Source organism: Bos javanicus, chromosome 26 (assembly GCF_032452875.1).
Source record: "Bos javanicus breed banteng chromosome 26, ARS-OSU_banteng_1.0, whole genome shotgun sequence".
NCBI lineage: Eukaryota > Metazoa > Chordata > Mammalia > Artiodactyla > Bovidae > Bos > Bos javanicus.
In genome coordinates, this window is record NC_083893.1 from 38917639 (window position 1) to 38943993 (window position 26355).

Below are 26355 nucleotides of genomic sequence, written 5' to 3' on the forward strand. Positions count from 1 at the left end.
TTGCTTGGCCAGGCACGGTTCCAGTTACTGGGGATCAAATGATGAACTAGTCCTTGGAAACTCCTGGGGAGCTTTAAAAACTAGTGACGCCATCTCCAGAGATTTGCTCCAGTCGACCTGGGTGTGGCCTGTGTACTTCAATTTCTAAAGTCGCCTGTATCCACATGGAAATTTCTCTTCCAGGAGGAGAAAAGCTTGTAGAAGGGATGTGGCTCTAAGAGGATGGTTGTGAGCAGAACGCAAGTGAAGGCGGGCCCCGGTCAGCAGGCACAGAGCAGCATCCACGCTCCGCCAGGCTTTCCCAGGTGCTGCACCCCAGCGGGCATGGCCTGGCTCCCGGGAGGCTCTGCTGCTGGCCTGGCACAGTTCTGAGCATCCACGTGGAGCCCAGACCCTGTACCCTAAGGCAGACATCTAGGGGTCACATCTCCTTTGCTTGCCAGGGACTTCCTAATCTCAGGCCATACAGCCATGTTTTTCGAAAACTTGTTTTATCCTCATTTGTAAATATTTAAAATCTAAAGAAATAGAAACAGCCACAGGTCACATACATCAGTTGTCTCCTTTGTGCGGGGTGCTTTTAGGAGCCTCCACTGCTGATGAACCAAATGCCCTTTCTGCTGATGCCGGGTGGTTGGCATGCTTTTCCCTAGAGGCAGTCTCACAGTCACAGAGTGGGGAGCTTTCAGCCTGGGAGAGGGCCCAGGGTCCAGTGTTTCAGGCTACTGATTTAGAGATGGCCAGGTTTTCCCTGGTGGCTCAGCTGTTAAAGAATCCCTGTGTGTGCTTAGTTGCTCAGTTATGTCCAACTGTTTGTGACCCCATGGACTGTAGCCTGCCAGGCTTTTCTGTCCATGGGGATTTTCCAGGCAAGAATACTAGAGTGGGTTGCCATGCCTTCCTCCAGGAGATCTTCCCAACCCAGGGATTGAACCCAGGCCTCCCACACTACAAGCAGAGTCTTTACTGTCTGAGCCACCAGATGGTAAAGAATCTGCCTGCAATGCAGGAGACCTGGGTTTGATCTCTAGGTCAGGAAGATCCCCTGGAGAAGGGAAAGGCTACTCACTCCAGTATTCTTGCCTGCAGAATTCCATGGACAGAGGAGCCTGGCTGGCTACAGTCCATGGCGTTGCAAGAGCTGGACACAAGTGAACAACTAACACTTTCAGCTTTTCAGGAAGAAAGCCAAGCGTGGACCCCAGGTCCCAAGTCTGTCCCCAGCTCTTCCCCCATGCTGGGCATCCCAGCCACAGCCACACAGTGTCTGTGCCTCCCTGGCCATTCCCCAGGCCCACCTCCGCCACTCTACTGCTCCACTGCTGCTGCTGCCGCCAAGTCGCTTCAGTCGTGTCCGACTCTGTGCGACCCCAGAGACGGCAGCCCACCAGGCTCCCCCATCCCTGGGATTCTCCAGACAAGAACACTGGAGTGGGTTGCCATTTCCTTCTCCAGTGCATGAAAGTGAAAAGTGAAAGTGAAGTCACTCAGTCGTGTCTGACTCTTAGCGACCCCACGGACTGCAGCCCACCAGGCTCCTCCGTCCATGGGATTTTCCAGGCAAGAGTATTGGAGTGGGGTGCCATTGCCTTCTCCTACTGCTCCACTTACCCACCCAGTTCTTCCTCTCATTCTCATTTCAAGGAAGTATCTGAACTCTCTGCTTTTCTTGGCTGCGAGGATAAGGGAGGGTCACTTCGGGACTCTAGGGCCCCACCGTTACCCAGAGGGCCCTGCAGTGACAGTGTCGGCTTGGCGTCCTGTTCAGCTCAGCCCTCAGCCCTTTCCCAGGCTCTAGGTTCCTCCTGGGCTTTGACAGCAGCCAGTGGATTCAGAGCAGAGGTGGGGCTGGTTGGGCTGCCGCACCGGGGCCCTGCAAAAACACACTTCAGCCCCCTCCCACTCCTCTTTCTTTCACAAATCCTCAGAGCAGACCCTCCTTTCCTCCCCCTCCCCCACCCCATATTCCCTCCCTTCCCCCACCTGGCAGCCCAGACCCCAAACACCCCACTCAGTGGTGGGTTTCATGTGTGACTTTTCCGGGTGTCGCTAACCTTTATAAGGCTCAGGCTTAATAGTTTTGGTCCTCCAGAGACATGTGACAAGTACAAGACATTGAGTAGAACTCGAAACCAAAACGAGGGTGACAGAAAGTGCAGGAAGACGGGGCTGGGTTTGGGTGTGTTTGTGTAACGTGCCATATGTCATTTTTTTATTCACATAAAAACATCTTTCTTGAAGCAATAGGAACCCACTCGGCTGTTGCTAACCAAATACCAAATGTTTCCTTTTTCCTCTCCTGCTTCTTCCAAGAGGCGGGCTGTGAAGAACTGCCGTTATCCGTGATGCTATCTTGCCTTTCAAACGTCAGACAGCCTTTTCCTCAGAGCAAACGCCCGATTGTTTTCCCAGCGTTGGCAGGAATTTTTGAAAGAAAGCTGTTTATCATCTTAGACCTGGAGGGAGGGGCTCGAGGCCTCCGTCTGATCCAGTCTCCTCCAGTCTGTTTTCCTCAATTGCCTCGGGACCTACTGGGACCCTTGCCCCCAACAAGAAAAAAAACAGAACAATAAAACCTGGTATTTCAGTAAAATGGTGTTTAATAAAATGAAAGGAAACAAAAAGAAAGGAACAAAACCTCCAGTTGATAGAGAGATGGCTCCAGGAGTTACTTTTGGACGCCCCCCTACCCCGACTCCCCTCCATGTGCAATAAACATGTGGTTTCATTTCCAAGGGCTCCGGTGTTAGCATTTCCATTTCCTCAGGAAGCCCTCTTGCTCTTACTTCTGAAATGGAACGTGCATTTTCTTTGGCCCAAGTTCAAGGAGTGCCTGGGGAGACAACGAACACAATCCCAAGCTGGTTTCGGGGTTGACGCCCCCTCGCACCCCAGCTTCTCCTCGCTCCCCATCCGCTGGGGACTGAGACTGCGTCGGGAGGGAGGGACGGCGGCCTCCCTTGCTTGGGTCTGTAGCCACGAGGGGAGCCATGCAGTCCCACAGCCTGAGTTCTGGCTTTCAGTTGGGAAAATCTGGTGACCCTCCAAACATCCACATACCACAGGCTCTTAATTAAGAAAGTATGTTCCCATCTCATGTCACTCGAAAAGAATGAAAACAGTGACAGCATTTATTTATCTTCACTATCAATATCATTCCTGTTTCTAAATCCACTGGGGGTCATGAGTCTTGCACGAATTGATTGTGGGTTGTGAGATTTTAACGCCATCCATGTGCTGAGAGGACACGTGTGGCTTCTCTCTGAGAGAGAGGCTTGGAGGAGGGGGAGAAGGGCCGCAAAGCCCTGGCCCCTGCCTTTCCCGGGGCTCAGCAACGTCAAGAGGAGTGGCTGGGTTTGCCATCTCTGGTGCTAATGCAGAGCCACCCCCGCTTTCACTGGCTACATCCCATTTCCTTTCTGACTCTCCCGAGTCTTCTAGAGGAGAGGTGATATCCGAATGGCTACCATTTGCATTGTTGTTGTTTAGTTGCTAAGTCACGTCCAACTCTTTTGTGACCCTATGGAGTATAGGCTTCCAGGCCCTTTCTCCATGGGATTCCCAGGCAAGAATACTGGAGTGGGTTGTCGTTTCCTTCTCCAGGGGATCTTCCTGACCCAGGGATCGAACCCATGTCTCCTGCATTAGCATGCAGATTCTTTACCGCTGAGCCCCTTGGGAAGGCCTACTGTTTGTGTAGGGCCTGCGATATGCTGAGAGTGGCCTGGACGCTCATGTGTGTTGTTGATCCTCTGACTGCCGTGTGGTGCTCTGACTGCCCGTGTGAGCAAGAGGTGCTGGGTCTCAGGTTCGGGAACGTGCCCAAGACAGGATAACACCTTAGTCCATTTGGGCTGCTACAGCAGAATGCCACAGCCTGGGTGGATTATAAACAGCAGGGTTTTGTTTATTGTGGGTTTTTTGCGGGGAGGGCGTGAGGCTTGAAGGATCTTAATTCCCAGACCAGGGACTGAACCTGGGCCCTTGGCAGTAAAAGCATGGAGTCCTAACCCCTGGATCACCAGGGAATTCCCATAAACAACAGTTTATTTCTCACAGTTCTGGAGGCTGGAAGTTCAGGTGCCAGTTCATAAACGACATCTTCTTGCTGTGTCCTCACAGGGAAGACACGGTGAGGGAGCTCTCCGGGGCCTCCTCTAAAAGGACACAAACCCCATTCATGAGGGCTCCACCCTCACGACCTAGTCACCTCCCAGGTCTCACCTTCTAACACTATCACACTGGGCATTAGGTTTCTTCGTATTAATAGGGGGAAGGGACACATTTAGTCCCTGGAGAAGGAAATGGCTACCCACTCCAGTATTCTTGCCTGGAGAATTCCATGGACAAGAGGAGCCTGGTGGGCTACAGTCCATGGGGTCTCAAAGAGTCAGACATGACTGAGCAACTAAAACACTGCCACCACATGTCATCTCTAGCCGGTGTCCTTCATAGTGGGCCTGAGGTGTGGGTACCATCAGTGGCTTACTGTGAGAACAGGCTGGGGGACACAAGGGGCTCTGAGCAAACACCACACATCCCAGAGTGGCGGTGAGGATGGGGCCTCTTGTCTTGGTGTGCCCTCTGTTGGGTGATAACTTGGTAAGGGTCATGCCCGACTTTTGAGGTAGGCTTGGCTCTGCCTAAAACCTTCAGGACATGTGTGTTGCAAATCTGTATGCGTGTGTTGGCATGCCTGCACATGTGTTCTCAGACAGTGACCTTCATCACCAAATAAATTTACCTGCTGAACCCCTCAGTTAACACTGTGCTGACTTGTATCTGTTTGTGTCTCACCTCTATCCCCAAGCAACCTATTACTTCCTGTCCATTTTCTTTTTCCTTTCTTTCTTCTTTTTTTTTTTTTTTGGTGGAGGGTAGGGCTGTGCTGCCTGGCATGTGGAAACTTATTTCCCCAACCAGGGATTGAACCTGTGCCCCTTGCATTGGAAGTTTGGGGTTTTTACCACACTGGACTGCCAGGGAAGAACCTATCCATTTTCTTTAAGCCATTCGCTCTCTTTTTTTTAATTGGAAGCATAATTGATTTATAATATTGTGTTAGTTTCAGGTATACAACAAAGTGATTCAGTTATATATATTTTCAGATTATATTATATTCCACGGGCTTCCCTTGGAAATGAACAGAGATCATTCTGTCGTTTTTGAGATTGTACCCAAGTACTGCTTTTTGGACTCTTTTGTTGACTGTGAGGGCTACTCCATTTCTTCTAAGGGATTCTTGCCCACAGTAGTCGATATAACGGTCATCCTAACTAAATTCACCCATTTCTGCCCATTTTAGTTCACTGATTCCCAAAACGTTGATGTTCACTCTTACCACTCCTGTGTGACCACTTCCAATTTACCTTGATTCATGGACCTAACATTCCAGGTTGCTATGCAATATTGTTCTTTACAGCATCAGACTTGACTTTTACCACCAGACAGATCCACAGCTGGGCATTGTTTCTACTTTGACTCAGGCTCTTCATTCCTTCTGGAGCTGTTTCTTCATTCTTCTCCAGTAGCATATTGGGTACCTACTGACCTGGGGAGTTCATCTTTTAGTGTCACATCTTTTTGCCTTTTCATACTGTTCATGATGTTCTCAAGGCAAGAATACTGAAGTGGTTTGCCATTCCCTTCTCTAGTGGACCACATTCTGTCAGAACTCACCACCATGACCCATCTGCCTTGGGTGGCCCTATGTGGCATGGCTCATAGTTTCATTGAGTTAGACAAGGCTGTGATCCATGTGATCTGTTTGTTAGTTTTCTGTGACTGTGGTTTTCATTCAACAGTTCTATGAAGAACTACAAGACCTTTTAGAACTAACACCAAAAAAAGATGTCCTTTTCATCATGTTGCTGCTGCTGCTGCTAAGTCGCTTCAGTTGTGTCCAACTCTGTGCGACGCCATAGACAGCAGCCCACCAGGCTCCCCCATCCCTGGGATTCTCCAGGCAAGAACACTGGAGTGGGTTGCCATTTCCTTCTCCAATGCATGAAAGTGAAAAGTGAAAGTGAAGTCGCTCAGTCGTGTCCGACTCTTCGTGACCCCATGGACTGCAGCCTACCAGGCTCTTCCACCCATGGGATTTTCGAGGCAAGAGTACTGGAGTGGGTTGCCATTGCCTTCTCCCTTCATCATAGCGGACTGGAATGCAAAAGTAGGAAGTCAAGAGATTCCTGGAGTAACAGGCAAATTTGGCCTTGGAGTACAATATGAAGCAGGACAAAGGCCAGCAGGGTTTTGCCAAGAGAATGCACTGGTCATAGCAGATGCCTTCTTCCAACAACACAAGAAAAGACTGTACACATGGATATCACCAGATGGTCAATACCGAAATCAGATTAATTATATTCTTTGCAGCTGAAGATGGAGAAGCTCTATACAGTCAGCAAAAAGAAGACCAGGAGCTGACTGTGGCTCAGATCATGAACTCCTTATTGCTGAATTCAGACTTGAATTGAAGAAAGTACGGAAAACCACTAGGCCATTCAGATATGACCTAAATCAAATCCCTTATGATTATACAGTGGAAGTGACAAATAGATTCAAGGAATTAGATCTGATAGAGTGCCTGAAGAACTGTGGATGGAGGTTCATAACATTGTACAGGAGGCAGTGATCAAAACCATCCCCAACAAAAATGCAAAAAGGCAAAATTGTTGTCTGAGGAGGCCTTACAAATAGCTGAGAAAAGAAGAGAAGCTGAAGGCAAAGGAGAAAAGGAAAGATATACCCATCTGAATGCAGAGTTCCAAAGAATAGCAAGAAGAGATGAGAAAGCCTTCCTAAGTGATCAGTGCAAAAAAATAGAGGAAAACAATGGAATGAAAAAGACTAGAGAGCTCTTCAAGAAAATTAGAGATATCAAGGGTGCAAAGATGGGCACAATAAAGGACAGAAACAGTATGGACCTAACAGAAGCAGAAGACGTTAGGAAGAGGTGGCAAGAATACACAGACTGCTACTGCTGCTAAGTCACTTCAGTCGTGTCCGACTCTGTGTGACCCCATAGACATCAGCCCACCAGGCTGTCCTGCCCCTGGGATTCTCCAGGCAAGAACACTGGAGTGGGTTGCCATTTCCTTCTCCAATGCATGAAAGAGAAAAAGCGAAAGTGAAGTCACTCAGTCGTGTCCGACTCTTAGCGACCCCATGGACTGCAGCCTACCAGGCTCTTCCACCCATGGGATTTTCCAGGCAAGAGCACTGGAGTGGGGCGCCATTGCCTTCTCTGAAGAACTATACAAAAAAGATCTTCATGACCCAGATAACCACAATGGTGTGATCAGTCACCTAGAGCCAGACATCCTGGAGTGTGAAGTCAAGTGGGCCTTAGGAAGCATCACTACAAACAAAGCTAGTAGAGGTGATGAAATTCCAGTTGAGCTATTTCAAATCCTGGAAGATGATGCTGTGAAAGTGCTGCACTCAATATGCCAGCAAATCTGGAAAACTCAGCAGTGGCCACAGGACTGGAAAAGATCAGTTTTCATTCCAATCCCAAAGAAAAGCAATGCCAAAGAGTGTTCAAACTACTGCACAATTGCACTCAACTCACACGCTAGCAAAGAAATGCTCAAAATTCTCCAAGTGAGGCTTCAACAGTACATGAACCGAGAACTTCCAGATGTTCAAGCTAGATTTAGAAAAGGCAAAGAAACCAGAGATCAAATTCCCAAAATCTGTTGGATCATAGAAAAAGCAAGAGAATTCCAGAAAAACATCTACTTCTGCTTCACTGACTATGCTAAAGCCTTTGACTGTGTGAATCACAACAAACTGTGGAAAATTGTTGAAGAGATGGAAATACCAGACCACCTTACCTCCCTCCTGGGAAACCTGTATGCAGGTCAAGAAGTAATAGTTAGAACCGGACATTGAACAATAGACTGTTTCAAAATTGGGAAAGGAGTACGTCAAGGCTGTACACTGTCACCCTGCTTATTTAACTTGTATGCAGAGTACATCATGCAAAATGTTGGGCTGGATGAAGCAGAAGCTGAAATCAAGAGTGCGGGGAGAAATATCAGTAACTTCAGATACACAGATGACACCATCCTTATGGCAGAAAGTAAAGAGGGACTAAAGAGCCTCTTGAAGGTAAAAGAAGAGAGTGAGAAAGCTGGCTTCAAACTCAACATTCAAAAAACTAAGATCATGGCATCCAGTTCCATCACTTCATGGCAAATACATGGGGAAACAATGGAAACAGTGAGAGACTTCATTTTCTTGGACTCCAGAATCACTGCAGATGGTGACTGCAACCATGAAATTAAAAGATGCTTGCTCCTTGGAAGTAAAAGCTATGACCAACCTAGATAGCATATTAAAAAGCGGAGACATTACTTTGCTGACAAAAGTCCATATAGCCCAAGCTATGTTTTTTTCCGTAGTCATGTATGGATGTTGGAGTTGGACCATAAAGAAAGCTGAGCACCAAAGAACTGATGCTTTTGAACTGTGGTGTTGGAGAAGACTCTTGAGAATCCCTTGAACTGCAAGGAGATCAAGAAAAGTCCTAAAAGAAATCAATCTTGAATATTCATTGGAAGGACTGATGCTGACACTGAAGCTCCAATACTTTGGCCACTTGATGTGAAGAGCTGACTCATTGGAAAAGACCCTGATGCTGGGAAAGATTGAAGGTGGGAGGAGAAGGGGACAGCCAGGATGAGATGGTTGGATGGCATCACCAACTCAATGAACATAAGTTTGAGCAAGCTCCAGGAGATGGTGAAGGACAGGGGAGCCTGGTGTGCTGCAGTCCATGGGGTCACTAAGAGTCAGACACAGCTGAGTGACTGAACCAGAACAGCAAGAACAACAACAGGCTCCCTGGTGGCTCTGTGGTACAGAGTCTGTGGTACAGGAGACACAGGAGATGCAGTATCAATCCCAGGGTCAGGACTATCCCCTGGAGGAGGAAATGGTGACCCACTCCAGTATTCTAGCCTGGTAAATCCCATGGACAGAGGAGCCTGATGGGCCATAGTCCATGCGGTCACAAAGTGTTGGGTATGACTTAGCAACTAAACCACCACCACCACCACCACCGTGAATCCTGCCCCCAAAATTTAGACATCTTTTGATCATACCTCCTGGGACTCAGGAACCTTCAAACAAGTTACTTAACCTCTTTAATTTCCACATCTTGGCTCTTATGAATACTGTCGAGATGAACATGGAAATTCAAATTCCTCTTTGAAATACTGATTTTAATTCTTTTGGATAAATACCCAGCAGTGGAATTGCTGGATCGTATTCATTTTTTGAGGAACCTCCATATACTTTAAGCCATTCTTGAAGGTTCCCTGCAGTGGTTGCAGACCTAGCCCTGCATTTTTGCCATAACACACCTAGCCATGCACTGTGGCTTCTCCCTGTGCCTCCTCCTAGCCTCTGGCCCTATTTCTCTGGCTTTGACCTTCTCCTTCCCCAGCACTCAGCCTCTCTCCTGTGCTTGACAATTGGCATTGCCTTTGGCAACCCCATCCCTCTTGTTCCCATGCTCCAGTGAGCCTCCCATGGGCACCACCCCTGAAAACTCACCCAAGTCAGGAGAGCTGTGTGTGTGCCCCTCAGCATTTCCCATAGCCCTGCTCTGCAGCTTTGTTCACAGCTGAGCAGTAACCAGCCCTACCTGTGATCTTTCCTCCGTCCTGCCTCAGCGGGGCAGGTAAGCAAAATGCTCAGACAAACACAAAACCTGGGGGAGGGGGAGCCTCCTTTAAGGGGTGCCCTGACAGGCCCCGGTATGCATTGCCCAGAAGGGGCTCAGCCAGTGTCTATGAACTTGCTAAGAGGACAGCGGTTCTGTCTGAGGCCCCTTTGGCAGGAATTCGGCGTGCTGCAGAACGGAGCAGCACCGCTGTCTTCCCTGGCCAGCCGTGGGCATGCTTGGGAGGTGTCAAGCCCTTGAAGAAACAAACGACACATGTGGTTTCCTTAAAGCCAGTTCAGTTCAGCTTCTCAACAAAGTAGGATCTCGCAACCGCACAGGCTGCGCCCTCCCTGCCCAAAGGCCGGAGCTTGAACCACAGGTGGGAATGGCTCCCAAACCAGCGACCTCTTCCGTAAACGTCTCGGACTCACTGCTCCCTCCCCATTTTTGTCCACCTTCCCATGAACTGCACTTGAATTCATTTGTGCTCATTAGAATCACTGAGGCTCCGGTGGGATGGGGAATCCATCCAGTCTCCTTGGCCTTGGCGTCCAGCTCTTTTCTGTCTGAACCCAGCCTGCCTTTCCAGCACATCCCCCATCCCCCACCCTCCTGGGTGCTGGTGGGCCCCAGCCCTCCCTGGTGCAGTCTGCCCCTTGACCTAGGGCACTATAAGTTCAGAGCTTAGAATGGGCTTTCTGGACCCTCTGTCCATTACCTTCCTCTAGATATGCTTCAGTTTTCTATGTCCACCAGACCAATGCTACAACAGCCAAGGTCAAATGTCACATCACAAAGACCACACCCCTAATCGTGGTCTTAGCTGACGGCCAGCTGTTAACCCCAAGCCTGCTTCTGGATCATTAACCCGCCAGGGGGTATGAGGTGTGTCTCCTCCCATCCACTCATCCACACCATCCACCCCCACTGGGTGTTCAGTTCAATAAGAGTGTATGAAAATTGAAGGAACCTTCTGGTATCATAAAGCAGGAAAACTTGGAAGAGAGTTTGTTGAATGAAGGAAGGACCTAAAGAATAGGCTGGAATGACTAGATGATTGGTGAATACTTTGGGGGCACGGAGCCCGATGCTCCTCACACCTTACATAACAACAGGCTCTTTCTGTCTTGGAGGGAAAGATCAATGAGTGATGTAGCCAAAAGCAGAATTTTCATATTCAGAAGAGCTGGTGTGTTTGTGTGTGTGCCTGCCTGTGTGCCCAGCATCCCAGGGCCTCCCAGTCTAAGAGAGAGATTCAGAGGCCAGAGAGATCCCTGCCCTTTTATGCTGGGAACTCCTCCCCACCAAACCCCCCTAGGACACCCTTGGGAGAAGGGCTGTGGGCATTTCTACAACATGCCCAGCTTCCACAGAAACTGACCAGGAAGGATCCACTCTGAAGATCTATCGATATCACAGAGCAACTTGTGCTTTAAACTGCAGTAGCCTCTGACTTTCCGGAAGTGACCTGCCCCTTGGACTTGCTCTTGACGCATTAAGAACTTTGATCCGCACCTCTTCCTGTCGCCTCGATCAACCCTCAGATTCCTATTCTTTGTTCTGTGGCCTCCTTCTCTGTCTCTAAAGGAACTGCAGACTTTGCCCTTCGATCTTCGTGGTGGTTGCACTTCCTCAGAGGACAGGTCCGTTTATCTTTATTTCAAGTTAAGGAAACATCCCAGTAGATGCTTGCTAATCCTCTTTCTTCCAGGCTCCCGGCACTTGGCTTTCTTGCTTGGGATCCTCTGTACAGCTGGGAGAGGCACAGTCAGAACTAAGGTGCTGACAGCTTGTGTTGGAATCACATGGTGTTTACTATGCTGTGAGTTTACAGCATCCTTGTTTCCATACTGACAGCACACGCCATATGGAGAGAGAAAACCCTGTCAGATGAACCCTTGAGGAATCGCAGTGTGGTGCATGAAATCTCATAATTGCTTTCAGAGATGGGGAGGGCCTCTCGCTCGAATCGCATCAGCGATGGGGGCGCTCCCTGCCATAATTGAATAAAATGGAGTTTGACATGAGGTAATTTACTTTGTTCTGTGTTGGTGCTGGGGAAGCTCAGCTCATCGGGCAAAGACGGGAAAGTTTGTTTTCTGTCCTTGTGGGATCAGGCTGAGAGGGAGGCAGTGAGAATGCAGGCTATGTCCACAGGGCACGGTGTTAACAGGTGCAGGCCCCAGACCAGTCACCCACGGGGCGACCAGACTCCAACCCAGACTCCCTCCTGTCGCTGATGACGACCTGACATTTTATTACTGTCACTTGGGATCTTGTCTGCTCACCCAAACACACTCCACCTTTCCAACGGAATCCAAGATCCCTGAGGTCTGGGATCGTGTCCCATTCCCCCGACCCTTTACACTCACCGATCCTGCCACACACCGAGGTAGGTTAAATGTTGTTGGGGTGGCTATTCCCAAACCATCTGTGCATGGGAAGGTAGGCTGAGTGAGGCAACAATTCAAGGCTAGTTTCAGCCCCCAAACCACTTGAGGAGGGGCCCAGGGGGAGACTTGCAAGGTGTCTCATCTGTGTTCATCAGCGTATCTACTCAAGAGAGAATGGGAAGGTCGTGAGTGCCTTCTGAGTATGGTATACTGAGAACTGGTGAAGTGAAAGTGTCAGTCGTGTCCGACTCTTTGCAACCCCGTGGACTGTAGCCCACCAGGCTCCTCTCTCCGTGTAATTCTGCAGGCAAGGGTACTGGAGTAGGTCGCCATTTCCTTCTCCAGGGGATCTTCCTGACCCAGGGAGGGAACTTAGGTCTCCCACATTGCAGGCAGATTCTTTACTGTCTGAGCCACCAGGGAAGCCCCAAGAGCCAGTGGATTCCTTCAGAAACAGTTCTTACCCTCAGGCAGTTTGCCCAGGAAAGGAGAAGTGGGTGATAAAGCTCGCCAGCCCTAGTCACTTGCTCTTTCGTTTACTGTTGTTTAGTCGCTATGTCGTGTCCGACTCTTTTGTGACCCCATGTACTATGTAGCTATCCAGGCTCCTCTGTTCAGGCGAGAATACTGGAATGGGTTGCCATTTCCTTCTCCAAGGGATCTTCCTGACCCAGGAGACAAAAACCTATCACCACTGGCTTAAGCGATAGGTGGATAAGGGTGCAGGTGGAGAGCAGGCCTCAGTCAGTTGCCTTTGGGGTCTCCCATGATATTTGCAGCTCCAGGCTTCTCTTTCTTACTCAACTCTTTCTCCTGGGTTGGCGTCACTCTCCGTGGGCTCTCACTGCCTGGTGGGAAAGGCAGTTGTCATCCCGGAGGGGTACATGTTTCTTTTCTGGAAGATCTAGCAAAATCCCTGGAAGGACTTCCAAGGCCCCGTCCCCTGAACCTATCAGTGTGTCCCTGATACAGGACTCAGATTGGCTGGGACAGAGTCATGTGCTCCTCCCTGAAACTCCCTGAAGTCATTCCCTTAGAACCATGGCATGGGCTGGAATTTTACAGACTCGGGGGAGGAGGTTCCACAAAGAAAGGGAGAATTCTTGCCTGGAGAATCCTGGGGACAGAGGAGCCTAGTGGGCTGCCGTCTATGGGGTCACACAGAGTTGGACACAACTGAAGCAACTTAGCAGCAGCAGCAGCAGCATGCTGGTCCTAGGAGGTAGGTGTGATAATCGTTCCCAGTTTACAGATGAGGAAACTGAGGGATAAAGTGTCAGGTCATCTGCCCCAGGGCACAGAGGCAGTGAATAGTGAGGCAGGGATTTGAACCTGGGTTTAGCTTCAGAGCCCTTGCTCACAGCCACCAATCTCCCTTCAAGTAATGGCTGTACCTCCTGTGGATAAACTCTTTGGGTATGAAAGTGAGTGGGCGTGATGGTTTTCTTCCCATCTTCTTCTGTTTCATATCACCAGGGAAACCCCCTCTAAAGGAACGGTTGTCCTGGTTCCTCCTCTGCACTTGGCAAGGATCTAGTCTTTCCTTTCTTCTGCATGGCTCTCCTGATGAGGTCTACTTCACCCTCTTCCTGGTTTCCCTACAGGGTCACCTGACTTTTCCTGGTGCAGCTGCAGAATCAAGGGGCTCATTTTCAGTGCTCTAGGGGATCCAAGGCAGGGTGTCTCAGCAAAACCTTGGAGCATCTTTCTGGCCAGAGAAAGCCTCTTGCGGAGTCGTTGCAGAAATAGCCAGAAGGGACCCTCCCATCTTCCCTCCAACGTGCATCTTCATTTTACAGAGGAAGACTAACGCCCAGCGGTGGTAGATGTGTTGCTTGCAGTCACACAGCAGGTCTCTGGCTAGAACCCTGGTCTCCAGGCCTCTGGCTTTGAGCCTTACACTGTCTTTATTCTTCAGAATTCTCTTGGCTACTCAATAGCTGAAGACTGGTTACTTCCTGCCTCTGTGCCTCTAGCTCCTTAGCTGGAAAATGCAGGGTTTTCACAATGTGAAGGACTCTAAGACTGGGCTTTGCTTCAGTTGGGCAAATATGAGTTTTTTTTTAACTGCGTTCATTAGAATGTTTTGAATTATAAGTCATTTTAAAAGTTTTTCAAATTGTCCTAAACAATGCTCATAAATAAGCTTTTCAGATGTGGTTTGGGCTGCAGGTTGCAGGCATAGTGTGATCCAGATTCATGACTTCACCAGAGCAGCTACTCATAATTTTCCCAGCTCTGACCTCCTCTCCATGTGAATGTCGTCCTCACAGCAGCTTGTTGTGCAGTATCAAGATCTCTGCAGCAGACCCTGGCCTCACACCCATGTACCCCAGCACCAGAGGAAAAGAGGCTTAGCGTGCCCAGGCAACATCTGTGGCTCATGTGGGTTTTCGTGGCTTGGGTTGCATGCTTGGCACCCTTATCCAGTGACTGTAACCAAGGAATGTGACATGCTAATCAGCCAGCTAGGGATGCAGTCATAGTGCCAGGAACTGCTAGCATGTCCACACAGAATTCAGGGCATTAAACAGGGAGTGGACTGGAGAGTAGAGGCGAGGTATTAACTGGCCCCCTTTTCTACCCTGACCTTGACCCTCTGAGTCTGCAGAGCCTGGAGATGAGTAAGGGGTCCTGAGAGTTTGCCAGTCACCTTGCTGCATCCATCTGGGATGAGGATCCAGACGCGGGTTGATGGCTCTGCCTGGCCCTCTCTGGGTCTCACCGTATTCTTCTTTTCTTTTCTCCAGACCGAGATTACTGCAGTTTATGTGACAAACAGCCAGTCGGGAGGCTGCTTTTCCGGCAGTTCTGCGAAACCAGACCTGGGCTGGAGTCCTACATTCAGTTCCTGGACTCGGTGGTAAGTCCCTGCTCCTGAGCTGGGAGCTTCTGGTCCTCTGTGATCAGCGATGGTTTTTGTCCAGGGGAAGGATAAAGACTTGTGACTTAGATGGATGAAGAATAACCTTGTCGCCAAAGAAGCTGCCAGTGCAGACTTTGAGAATGCAGACTTGTCTCCAGGTCATCACCTGCTGTGTTTGTTTGTACACTTGTTTACCATCTGCTTCTTCACTAGAATGCAAGCTCCCTGGGGCCAGGACCCTGGGCTTGCAGTTCATGCCTGCCTGGCATTATGCCTGGCCCATACAGCACTCAGTATTTGTGGGAGGAACATGTGTTGACTATTTCGAAGTGATCTGTCCGCTGCTGGCTGTGCTGTCTACTGGCATACCCAGACATGACTAACGCCATGGGGTCTTCCTTCAGATGTACTGGTCACTCATTTGTTCAACAGTTACATAGTTACAGACTACAGTTCAATAGTTACAGATAAATGCTGGATTAGCCATTAAAAAGAATGCAATAATGCCATTTGCTGCAACAGGGATGGACCTAGAGATTATCATGCTAAGTGAAGAAAGTCAGAGAAAGACAAATACCATATAATACCAATTATATGTAGAATCTAAAAAAAATATATAGAATGAACTTATTAACAAAACAAGTATACTCATGGACATAGAAAACAAACTTGGTGGTTATCAAGGGGGAAAGGCGGGGAAGGGATAAACTGGGAGTTTGGTATTAATAGATACATGCTACTGTATATGGTTTCTTCCCTGGTAGTTCAGTCTGTAAAGAATCCACCTGCAATGCAGGAGATGGGGGCTCGATCCTTGGGTCGGGAAGACCCTCTGAAGAAGGAAATGTTGACCCACTCCAGCATTCTTGCCTGAAAAATCCCACGGACAGAGGAGCCTGGAGGACTATAGTCTATGGGGTCACAAACGGTCAGACACAACTTAGTGACTAAACCACCACCAGCATCTTTCCCCAGGTCCCCCGGACTACCAGCCCTGACGTGATCCCTGTTCCAGTGACCAGGGATTAACTGGGAATTTGGGATTATCAGATACATACTACCCTATATAAAACAGATAAACACAAAGACCTACTGTGTAGCACATATAACCTATAATTGGAAAGAATCTGAAAACAAAAATGTGTGTGAGTGTATATATAACGAAATCATTTCTCTTCACCGAAACATTGTAAATCGCCTATACTTCAATTAAAAAAAAAAAAACTAAAAACATGTTGATTGATCTGCGTGAGCTTTTAGAACAGGACATATGAACATGCAGGAGTTCCTTGGCACGTGCTCAGGAGGTTAGGACACCTCACCCTGGGCCTAGGGAGTCTATCCAAGGAAAGTGGACAAGGAGTAGGGAGATGAAGGATGAATCACGGTCAGTCGTGAAAGGAATGGGGTCATCTGGGCCCCCCTTTCCAAGGCAGGGTGTGGAGATGCTGTTGTTACCTAGAGGCCCTAATGCTGTCATTGGCTGCAGCCATCCTGACCTCTGGCTTGGTTTGGGGGACAGCACGATGGGGCCCAAGTTTGTGTATCTGCTTTAGGGTCTCAGTGTGGATCTCTAGACCCACTGGCCAAACTGTCCACTGAACATCTCACTGACAGTCACATGGGCCCCTCAAAGTCAACACCTAAAACTAACTCAGCACCTTCCCCCAGGTCCCCCATACTACTAGCCCTGACACGTTCCCTGTTTCAGTGACCCCACCATCACCCGCATGTGAAATCTTTGCATTGTCCTGGACCCCGCCCTCTTATCATTCTTTACCAACCAGATCAAGGACCATGTGCCTGGTCCCTTGACCTCTCCCGGCCCAGCTCCCTTCCCTCCACAGCCTGTCCTGGTCTCCATGCCAGTGATTGCAATCGTTCCCAACCTCAACTGAGCAGTAGAAACACCTGGGGAGCCTTAAAAAAATAATCAGTGCCTGAGCTGAAGCCCAGACTCATTAATTTGAATCTCTGGGGATGGGGCCAAGTATTTTCATAACTTTTTATTATGGAAAATTTCAAGCTATAAAAAGTAGAAGTCTACAGAATGGTATAATGAACCCCCATGCACCCTTCACCTGCTTCAATAGTTACAGACTCAAGGCCAATCTTGTTTCACCCACATCCTCCCCACACCCCCCACCCTGTGGCATTTTGCAGCTGATCTCATTTCTGTCATTTCATCCATGAACATGTCAGTATGTGTCACTAAATGATGAGGGCTCCTTAGCCAAAAAAACCACAGTACCATTAGCACAGCTAAAAAGTAATAATTCCTTACTATCATCAAATACTCCTCAGTGTTCAAATTTCTGATTTTCTCATGCTTTTTGCAAATGCATCTCTTCACAGTTTATAACCACATCCAAGGGCATCCCATGGTCTGAGTGTTGTATTCTCACCCTCATGTGTCATTTGATAGGTTCCTCTGTATTTCTTGTAAGTTGCTCATTGACTTCAGAAATTTGTCAGATTCAATTTCACTCTGGCAGTGGTTGGGAGCTGACTTCATAAGTGGTTTCATGCTCTTCTGCTAGGGAGCTTATGATATCTGGTGTCTTTTTGAGATGGCAGTAGCCATTGATATTCAATATCCAAATCTATTGATTAATTAAGGGTTGTGACATAGCAACATTCTATCATTCCTTCTTCCTTTGCTTACTGAAAAATACTTCCTTTTCATTACTGTTTGGTTCAGTCAGTTCAGTTTAGTCGCTCAGTCGTGTCTGAGCAACTGAATGCAACTAATTGCAACCCCATGGACTGCAGCACGCCAGGCTTCCCTGTCCATCACCAACTCCCGGAGCTTACTCAAACTCATTCCATCGAGTCGGTGATGTCATCCAACCATCTCATCCTCTGTCGTCCCCTTCTCCTCCTGCCTTCAGTCTTTCCCAGCATCAGGATCTTTTCCAATGAGTTGGTTCTTCAGGTGGCCAAAGTATTGGAGCTTTAGCGTCCGCATCAGTCCTTCCATTGAATATTTGGGACTGATCTCCTTTAGGATGGACTGGTTGGATCTCCTTGCTGTCCAAGGGACCCTCAGAAGTCTTCTCCAACACCACAGTTCAAAAGCATCAATCCTTCAGTGCTCAGCTTTCTTTATAGTTCAACTCTCACATCCATACATGACTGCTGGAAAAACCATAGCTTTGACTAGACAGACCTTTGTTGGCAAAGTAATGTCTGCTTTTTAATATGCTGTCTAGGTTGGTCATAGCTTTTCTTCCAAGGAGCAAGCGTCTTTTAATTTCATGGCTGCAGTCACCATCTGCTGTGATTTTGGAGCCCAGAAAAATAAAGTCTCACTATTTCCTCTGTTTTCCCATTTGTTTGCCATGAAATGATGGGACTGGGTGCCATGATCTTAGTTTTCTGAATGTTGAGTTTTAAGCCAATTTTTTGACTCTCCTCTTTTACTTTCATCAAGAGGCTCTTTAGTTCTTTGCTTTCTGCCATAAGGGTGGTCTCATCCGCGTATCTGAGGTTATTATATTTTTCCCGGAAATCTTGATTCCAGCTTGTGATTCATCCAGCCTGGCATTTCACGTGATGTACTCTGCATGTACATTAAAGAAGCAGGGTGACAATATACAACCTTGACGCACTCCTTTCCCAATTTGGAACCAGCCTGTTGTCCCATATCCAGTTCTAACTGTTGCTTCTTGACCTGCATACAGATTTCTCAGGAAGCAGGTCAGGTGGTCTGGTATTCCTCTCTCTACTGTTTGGTTACCTCATAGTAAAGTTCATATAGGGAGTGCTTGATTCTTTTCTTGTATTCGTGTGTTTTCAAAGTACCTAATTGGTTCACTGGCATCCTCCAACAGTAGTAATCAATTAGAGTTTTAATGCACGGACTTAAATGTGGGGCATTTTGATGCAGTGGTGCTCCATGGTTTCATTGTTGGCCTGTGGGAGCCCCTCAGGCTGGCTTCTGAGCCCTTGAGAGGACCCCAGTGGCTGCTGGTAGCCATCATGTCGTCTGATGTGATGTTCTGGGCTCCTCTTGTATGCTTCCTGCCCTACACCTAGAGTTCGTCATTTCTCCAAGGATCCCTGGTTTCTTTTACTGGGAAATGGTACTTGGAGTCTACAGTTTGGCACTTAGGGGTGCTCATTATCTACCGTTGTTTGAATGGGCCGTTGTTTGTAGCAGACCCCTGGACTACAGCATACCAGTCTCCCCTGTCCTTCACTATCTCCCGGAGTTTGCATGTAGTTCATGGGGTTCTCCTGGCAAGAATACTGGAGTGGTTTGCCATTCACTCCTCCAGTGGACCATGTTTCATCAGAGCTCTACACTGTGACCCATCCGTCTCAGGTGGCCCTTCGTGACATGGCTCATAGCTTCATTCAGTTACCCAAGCCCCTTTGCCACAACACGGCAGTGATCCATGAAGGAGGTAGTAGACAATGGTAATTTTCACATCTCCTAGGACAGTACTTGGGCTTCTCAGGTGGGCCTTGTGGTTAAGAACCCACCTGCCAAGCCAGGAGATGTAAGAGATGTGGATCCCTGGGTCAGGAAGATCCCCTGGAGGAGGGCGTGGCAACCCACTCCAGTATTCTTGCCTGGAGACTCCCATGAACAGAGGAGCCTGGCGGGTTACAGTCCATAGCGTCTCAAAGAGTCGAACACAACTGAAGCGACTTAGCACAGCACAGCACAGCACTCTGTAAACGTTCAGGCTCGGGAAACGTTGACATCTAGGACAAATTACACATTTTGAGGCTGACTTACTAGACCTTCCACTAACAGGCCCCTGCCTTTCATGCATAGCTTTTCCTGGGTCTTTCTTGAGACCTGCATTCTGGCCCCAACCTGCTTCTGGTGGCTCTGACTTGCCAAGCTGGTTGAAGCGTCTCAGCCCTGCCTCCCTCCCTCTCGCTACCTGAAAGGCCTCCCAGGACCTCTGCCTGGTGAATGCCAGCTTGTCCCCCCCCTGTCCTCTGCTCTCAGAAACCTCCCCTGTCCACCCCCTCTCTTCCCGAGTGCCCTCTGCTGGAGGTGTTGCTTTGACACACATCTGAGCCTCATTAGAGCTCGGTGCTGGCAGAATAGTGCATCATGAGCGAGCTGGCTCCTGAGACAGACCACGGTGCCATGCTGGCACCCCCTCAGCTGCCAGGGAGACTGCGGGCAGGTGTCTGACCCCTTTGTGCCTCATCTTTTTATCTGTAAGAGGGGACATAGTTGTACCTGATGGTGGCAGATGCGCTGAGGAGGGACCGAATGTGTTTGTACTGCTCAGGGCAGTGTGTGGCATGTCACAGGAGCCATGTATGTAGCGAGTCAGGCGTTATCTGTCTGCCTGCCTCCTCCACTAACTGGATAGCTCTCATCTCTGGGTGCTTATAGCGCTGCAACTGACAAGTAATTGATGCACAAGACCCACTGGGATCTGATGTCCGTGGCTGGAGTAGAGGGAGCAGGGGCAGAAGGGTCTAGGGGACGTGACAATCGTGCAAGCCCTTGTACCATTAGAGAACTTTGACGTGGGGGGTGGGCACTGGAACGTTTTTGAGCAGAACAGTGTCATGGTCTGATTTAGGTTTTTACTTTATTTTTTAATTTTTTGGCCACACCACGCAGCTTATAGGCTCTTAGTTCCCTGGCCAGGGATTGAACCCAGGACCTTGGAAGTGAGAGCATAGAATCCTAACTGCTGGACTGCCAGGGAATTCCCTGATTTTGGTTTTGAAAGTTTCCCTCTGGCTTCTGTGTTGGGAAGAGGCTACAGTGGGCCAGGGTCAGAGTGGGGAGCGCTAATGGGTGAGAGCTGGTGGTTGACACCCAGTAGGATTGGAGCATGTTATGAACCAGAGTTAACAGTATTTTCTAATGCCCTGAGGGTGAGAGACAAGAGTTGGGGATGACTTCCAAGTGTTGACCTGAACCAGTGGAAAGATGGAGTGAGGGTAAGGCTGTGGGAGGCTTGTTTGGGGGAAGGTCAGGAGCTTCATCTGGGACACAGCTTCTGATGTCTACCAGACAGCCCAGCAGAGATGTGGGAGGGGTGATGGGTGTTAAAGTCGAGTTTGTGAGAAAGGCCTGGGCTGGAAATAGCAAACTTGGAGTACCAGCCTATAGCTGGCACTTACAGCCACAGACTAGATGTGCTCACCAAGGAGATGAACGTGGATGGAGGAGCCGAGGACCAAAGTGTGAGCCTGGGACCAAGGCTCCTCCCCGTTTGGAAAAGATGAGGCATCAGCAGCTTTGGGATCTGTCTGGAGAGTTGATGAGGCAGAGCAGGGCAAGGCTAAACCCAGGAGCCAGTGGAATTTTCCAGCCACGTGTCTTGTTAGACTCTTACAGTCAGCTTGAGAAGAAGGGGGAAAAAATCCAATGGATGCCTATTTTCATTCTGGTCGTGCAGACGTTCTGTGTTGCTGGGCCTGTACCAAGAGCTCTCTTTTGGAAAGGAAACACGAGTCTGGCTCCCTGGGTGGATGCGACACATGCTCTTTACATACGCCTTAATGACACCACCACTCATCAGAGGCTCCTCCATCCCCTCGAATTTGTGTCTGCATCTCTGGGAATTAGCAGGACCTTTCATCGCCCATCCTGACGTCAAATGACCAGCCTTTGGCACACCTCTTTTACGCATGAAGACTTTATTGAGTTTTCCAGGGCTGGCGAAATGCTCATCTGAAATACCTTTTTTTTTCCTTCCATCCTGACTGGAACTCCGAGGAGGGAGGAGGTGGTGGTGTCATTAGGGGAGCACGCCCCTCCAGTGCTCCTGGCTCAGCCAGGGACATCCACACCATTCCTCACATCTAGGCTGAATTTCTACCGAGTGGAGTTCGATGAAAAATAACCCATCCTTGTCGGCTCTGACGTCGCCGCCCAGGAAAGACTGCTTGCTGCACAGTCCTAACGTCTGAGATTCTCAGGTTGAGCAGAAGACATGGGCTGTTTTAACATGGGGCCTGGGTGATCCGGGTCAGTGGAACTGTTTGTGCGTCATTCATCAGACACAAGAATGATTTGGCCCTTAGTCTTGGTTATTGAGCGGCTTCTAGGAGCCTGAGAAGGACTCCCCCATCGCCCTCCTGCAGAGAAATGGGTTCAGTGACCCAAGTACCCAAGTCAAGGCTTTGAGTAGATTTGGCTTCAAGACCAGTAGGGTCTTGCCATGGACCCCTTAGAGACTGACATACTTCTCTAAATTGTTTTCTCAGAGGCTTGATGGCATCCCATCCCATTTGAAACCTTCTAGTCTCCAAGCTTGGGTGGGACTTAAAGTTTTCAGGTCTCTGCTCTTTGGAGTTAGGGGAGGTTTGGCAGATACTCAACCATATTTGGGCTTCCCGGGTGGCACTAATGGTAAACAACCTGCCTGCCAATACAGGAGACATAAGAAACGTAGGTTCAATCCCTGGGTAGGGAAAATCCTCTGGAGGAGGGCATGGCAATCCACTCCAGTATTCTTGCCAGGAGAATTCCATGGACAGAGGAGCTTGGAGGGCTACAGTCCATGGGATCACAAAGAGTCGGACACAAATGAAGCAGCTAAGCATGCATCCACAACCATACTCAACACACATTTATGAGATGTCTTCGATATATCACACTCTGTTCTAGCAGCTGGAGACTATGGAGTGAGCAGAAAGAAGTTCCTGCCCTTATGGAGCTAGCTTTCCAATTAAACAGAAGATTGAAAAAGCAACAAAGGGCATTTTTTAATGAACTACAAGTTCAAATACCTATCAAGTATTCATTATCTGTTGCTGGGAAGAAATTATCTATAACTTAACAGCTTGAAATAACAACAAGCATTTATTATCTCATGGTTTCTCTGGGTCAAGGATGTGGGAATGGTTGACCAAGGTGCTACTGGCTCAAGGTCTCTTTAAAGGTTACATCAGGGTGTTGGCTGGGGCTGCAAGTTGTCTGAAGGCTTGATCTGTTTCCAGGCTTGTGCACGTGGGTGGCATGTTGGTGCTGGCTGTTGGCTGGAGGCCTCAGCTGTCTTCCATGTGAGCCTCTCCATGGACTGCTCGAGTGTCCACATAAGAGCACTGGCTTTCCCTGGAGCGAGCATGGTAGACGCTGCAGTGTCTTCTCTTTTTCGTCTGTGCTAGGTCTTCGTTCCTGCACAAGGGCCTTCTCCAGCTGCGGCAAGAGGGGGTTACTCTTCATTGCAGTACACAGGCTTCGCATTGTGGAGGCTTCTCTTATATTGGAGCCCAGGCTCTAGGCATGCAGGCTTCAGCAGTTGCAGCACATAGGCTCGGTAGGTGCGGCTCACGTGCTCTAGAGTGCAGGCTCAGTAGTTATGGCCCACGGGCATAGTTGGTCTGCAGTATGTGGGATCTTCCTGGACCAGGAATCAAACCCCTATACACTGTAAGCAGGAGTTCTGTAATGTCTTTTGTAAACTGGTCTCAGAGCTTCCATGTTGTCATATGTCTGGTATCTCAGTGGTTATACAGGTGGCCCTATTCGGTTTGGAAAGAGCCTTCTCAAGAACACGAATAGCAAGAGGCAAAGATGATTAAAGTCTCCATCTTAGAGGCTGGCAACTACAAATATGAGGTTACAACAGATGGAATCTCACATCAGGAAATGCTGGAAGTCATTCCAAGATATTCATTAGCTCAAAACTATGGAAAATCACTTGACATTAATAGGCCATCTTATCCTGAAATTTGGTTGTAAAATGACTTAAATTCCTCACCAGGGGAACTAAGTATTCTGCTTCTCTTATTTTTGAATCATATCCAGTATTTGTTTTTGTCCTTCTATCACTGCTGTGATCTCCCAAAAGAGTGAGGGGGACGGTGGTAGTTATCCTTCAGATAGATGTAGAGACCCACAGAGCATTTGGTGAAGCTAGATCCTGGGAGTAGGGTCATCTTGAAAATGTACCACTTAAAAGAAAAAAACCGTAGTCAAATCTATGGTTTTTCCAGTAGTCATGTATGGATGTGAGAGCTGGACCATAAAGAAGGCTGAGCATTGAAGAATTGATGCTTTCGAACTGTGGTGCTAGAGAAGACTCATGGGAGCCCTTGGACTGCAAGGAGATCAAGCCAGTCAATTCTAAAGGAAATCAGTACTGAATATTCATTGGAGGGACTAATGCTGAAGCTGAAGCTCCAATACTTTGGCCACCTGACGCAAAGAGACTACTCATTGGAAAAGACCCTGATGCTGGGAAAGATTGAAGGCAGGAGGAGAAGGGAATGACAGAGGATGAGTTGGTTGGATGGCATCACCAACTCAATGGATGTGAGTTTGAGCCAACTCGGGGAGGTGGTGAAGCACAGGAAAGCCAGGCGTGCTTCTGTCCATGCGACTTAGCAACTGAATAACAACAAACTGGGTTCATCTATTGGACATCTGTGGGATTGTCCTCTCTCCTTGGTGCCCCACTCATACTCCCAAAGAACACAGCTCTTCCAGAAGCTGCCCTGTTCTTAGTGATGTCACCTGAAGACCACAGTTGATGGGAACAGCCTGTGAGCCAATGCAGGTCAGTGAGTCCTTTTCCTGGGGTTTATTGACTTGAAATAGAGGAAAACAACAGAATGGGAAAGACTAGAGATCTCTTCAAGAAAATTAGAGATACCAAGGGAACATTTCATGCAAAGATGGGCTCGATGAAGGACAGAAATGGTATGGACCTAACAGAAGCAGAAGATATTAAGAAGAGATGGCAAGAATACACAGAAGAACTGTACAAAAAAGATCTTCATGACCCAGACAATCACGATGGTGTGATCACTGACCTAGAGCCAGACATCCTGGAATGTGAAGTCAAGTGGGCCTTAGAAAGCATCACTACAAACAAAGCTAGTGGGGGTGATGGAATTCCAGTTGAGCTATTCCAAATCCTGAAAGATGATGCTGTGAAAGTGCTGCACTCAATATGCCAGCAAATTTGGAAAACTCAGCAGTGGCCAGAGGACTGGAAAAGGTCAGTTTTCATTCCAATCCCAAAGAAAGGCAATGCCAAAGAATGCTCAAACTACCGCACAATTGCACTCATCTCACACGCTAGTAAAGTAATGCTCAAAATTCTCCAAGCCAGGCTTCAGCAATATGTGAACTGTGAACTTCCAGATGTTCAAGCTGGTTTTAGAAAAGGCAGAGGAACCAGAGACCAAATTGCCAACATCTGCTGGATCATGGAAAAAGCACGAGAGTTCCAGAAAAGCATCTATTTCTGCTTTATTGACTATGCCAAAGCCTTTGACTGGGTGGACCACAATAAACTGTGGAAAATTCTGAAAGAGATGGGAATACCAGACCACCTGACCTGCCTCTTGAGAAATATGTATGCAGGTCAGGAAGCAACAGTTAGAACTGGACATGGAACAACAGACTGGTACCAAATAGGAAAAGGAGTACATCAAGGCTGTATATTGTCACCCTGCTTATTTAACTTCTATGCAAAGTACATCATGAGAAACGCTGGGCTGGAAGAAGCACAAGCTGGAATCAAGATTGCTGGGAGAAATATCAATAACCTCAGATATGCAGATGACACCACCCTATGGCAGAAAGTGAAGAGGAACTAAAAAGCCTCTTGATGAAGGTGAAAGAGGAGAGTGAAAAAGTTGGCTTAAAACTCAACATTCAGAAAACGAAGATCATGGCATCTGGTCCCATCACTTCATGGGAAATAGATGGGGAAACAGTGTCAGACTTTATTTTTTGGGCTCCAAAATCACTGCAGATGGTGCCTGCAGCCATGAAATTAAAAGACGCTTACTCCTTGGAAGGAAAGTTATGACCAACCTAGATAGCATATTCAACAGCAGAGACATTACTTTGCCAACAAAGGTCCATCTAGTCAAGGCTATGGTTTTTCCAGTGGTCATGTATGGATGTGAGAGTTGGACTGTGAAGACAGCTGAGCGCCGAAGAATTGATGCTTTTGAACTGTGGTGTTGGAGAAGACTCTTGAGAGTCCCTTGGACTGCAAGGAGATCTAACCAGTCCATCCTAAAGATCAGCCCTGGGTGTTCTTTGGAAGGAATGATGCTAAAGCTGAAACTCCAGTACTTTGGCCACCTCACGCGAAGAGTTGACTCATTGGAAAAGACTCTGATGCTGGGAGGGATTGGGGGCAGGGGCAAAAGGGGACGACAGAGGATAAGATGGCTGGATGGCATCACTGATTCAATGGACGTTGAGTCTGAGTGAACTCTGGGAGTTGGTGATGCACAGGGAGGCCTGGCGTGCTGCGATTCATGGGGTCGCAAAAGTCGGACACGACTGAGTGACTGAACTGAACTGATTGACTTGAGGGGAATTCCTTCTCTGGTAGAGGAGGCTTAGAATAAAAAACCTGGGCACCATGTTTCCTGCCACTGGAGCAAGTCAGGCAGCACCGAGGGAGAATGAGGCCAACACACACAGAGACACACATACACACACACACAGATACACACAC

At 48.4% G+C, this 26355-nt stretch overlaps 1 protein-coding gene across 1 annotated transcript in view; it reads left to right on the plus strand.

Moving 5' to 3' along the window:
* Nucleotides 1-26355, plus strand: part of GRK5 (G protein-coupled receptor kinase 5) — a 228524-nt gene that overhangs the window by 144537 nt on the left and 57632 nt on the right. The window contains exon 3 of the mRNA XM_061403631.1: nucleotides 14820-14932. Coding sequence (XP_061259615.1) covers nucleotides 14820-14932 — 113 coding nt within the window. The remainder of the gene's footprint in view (nucleotides 1-14819; nucleotides 14933-26355) is intronic.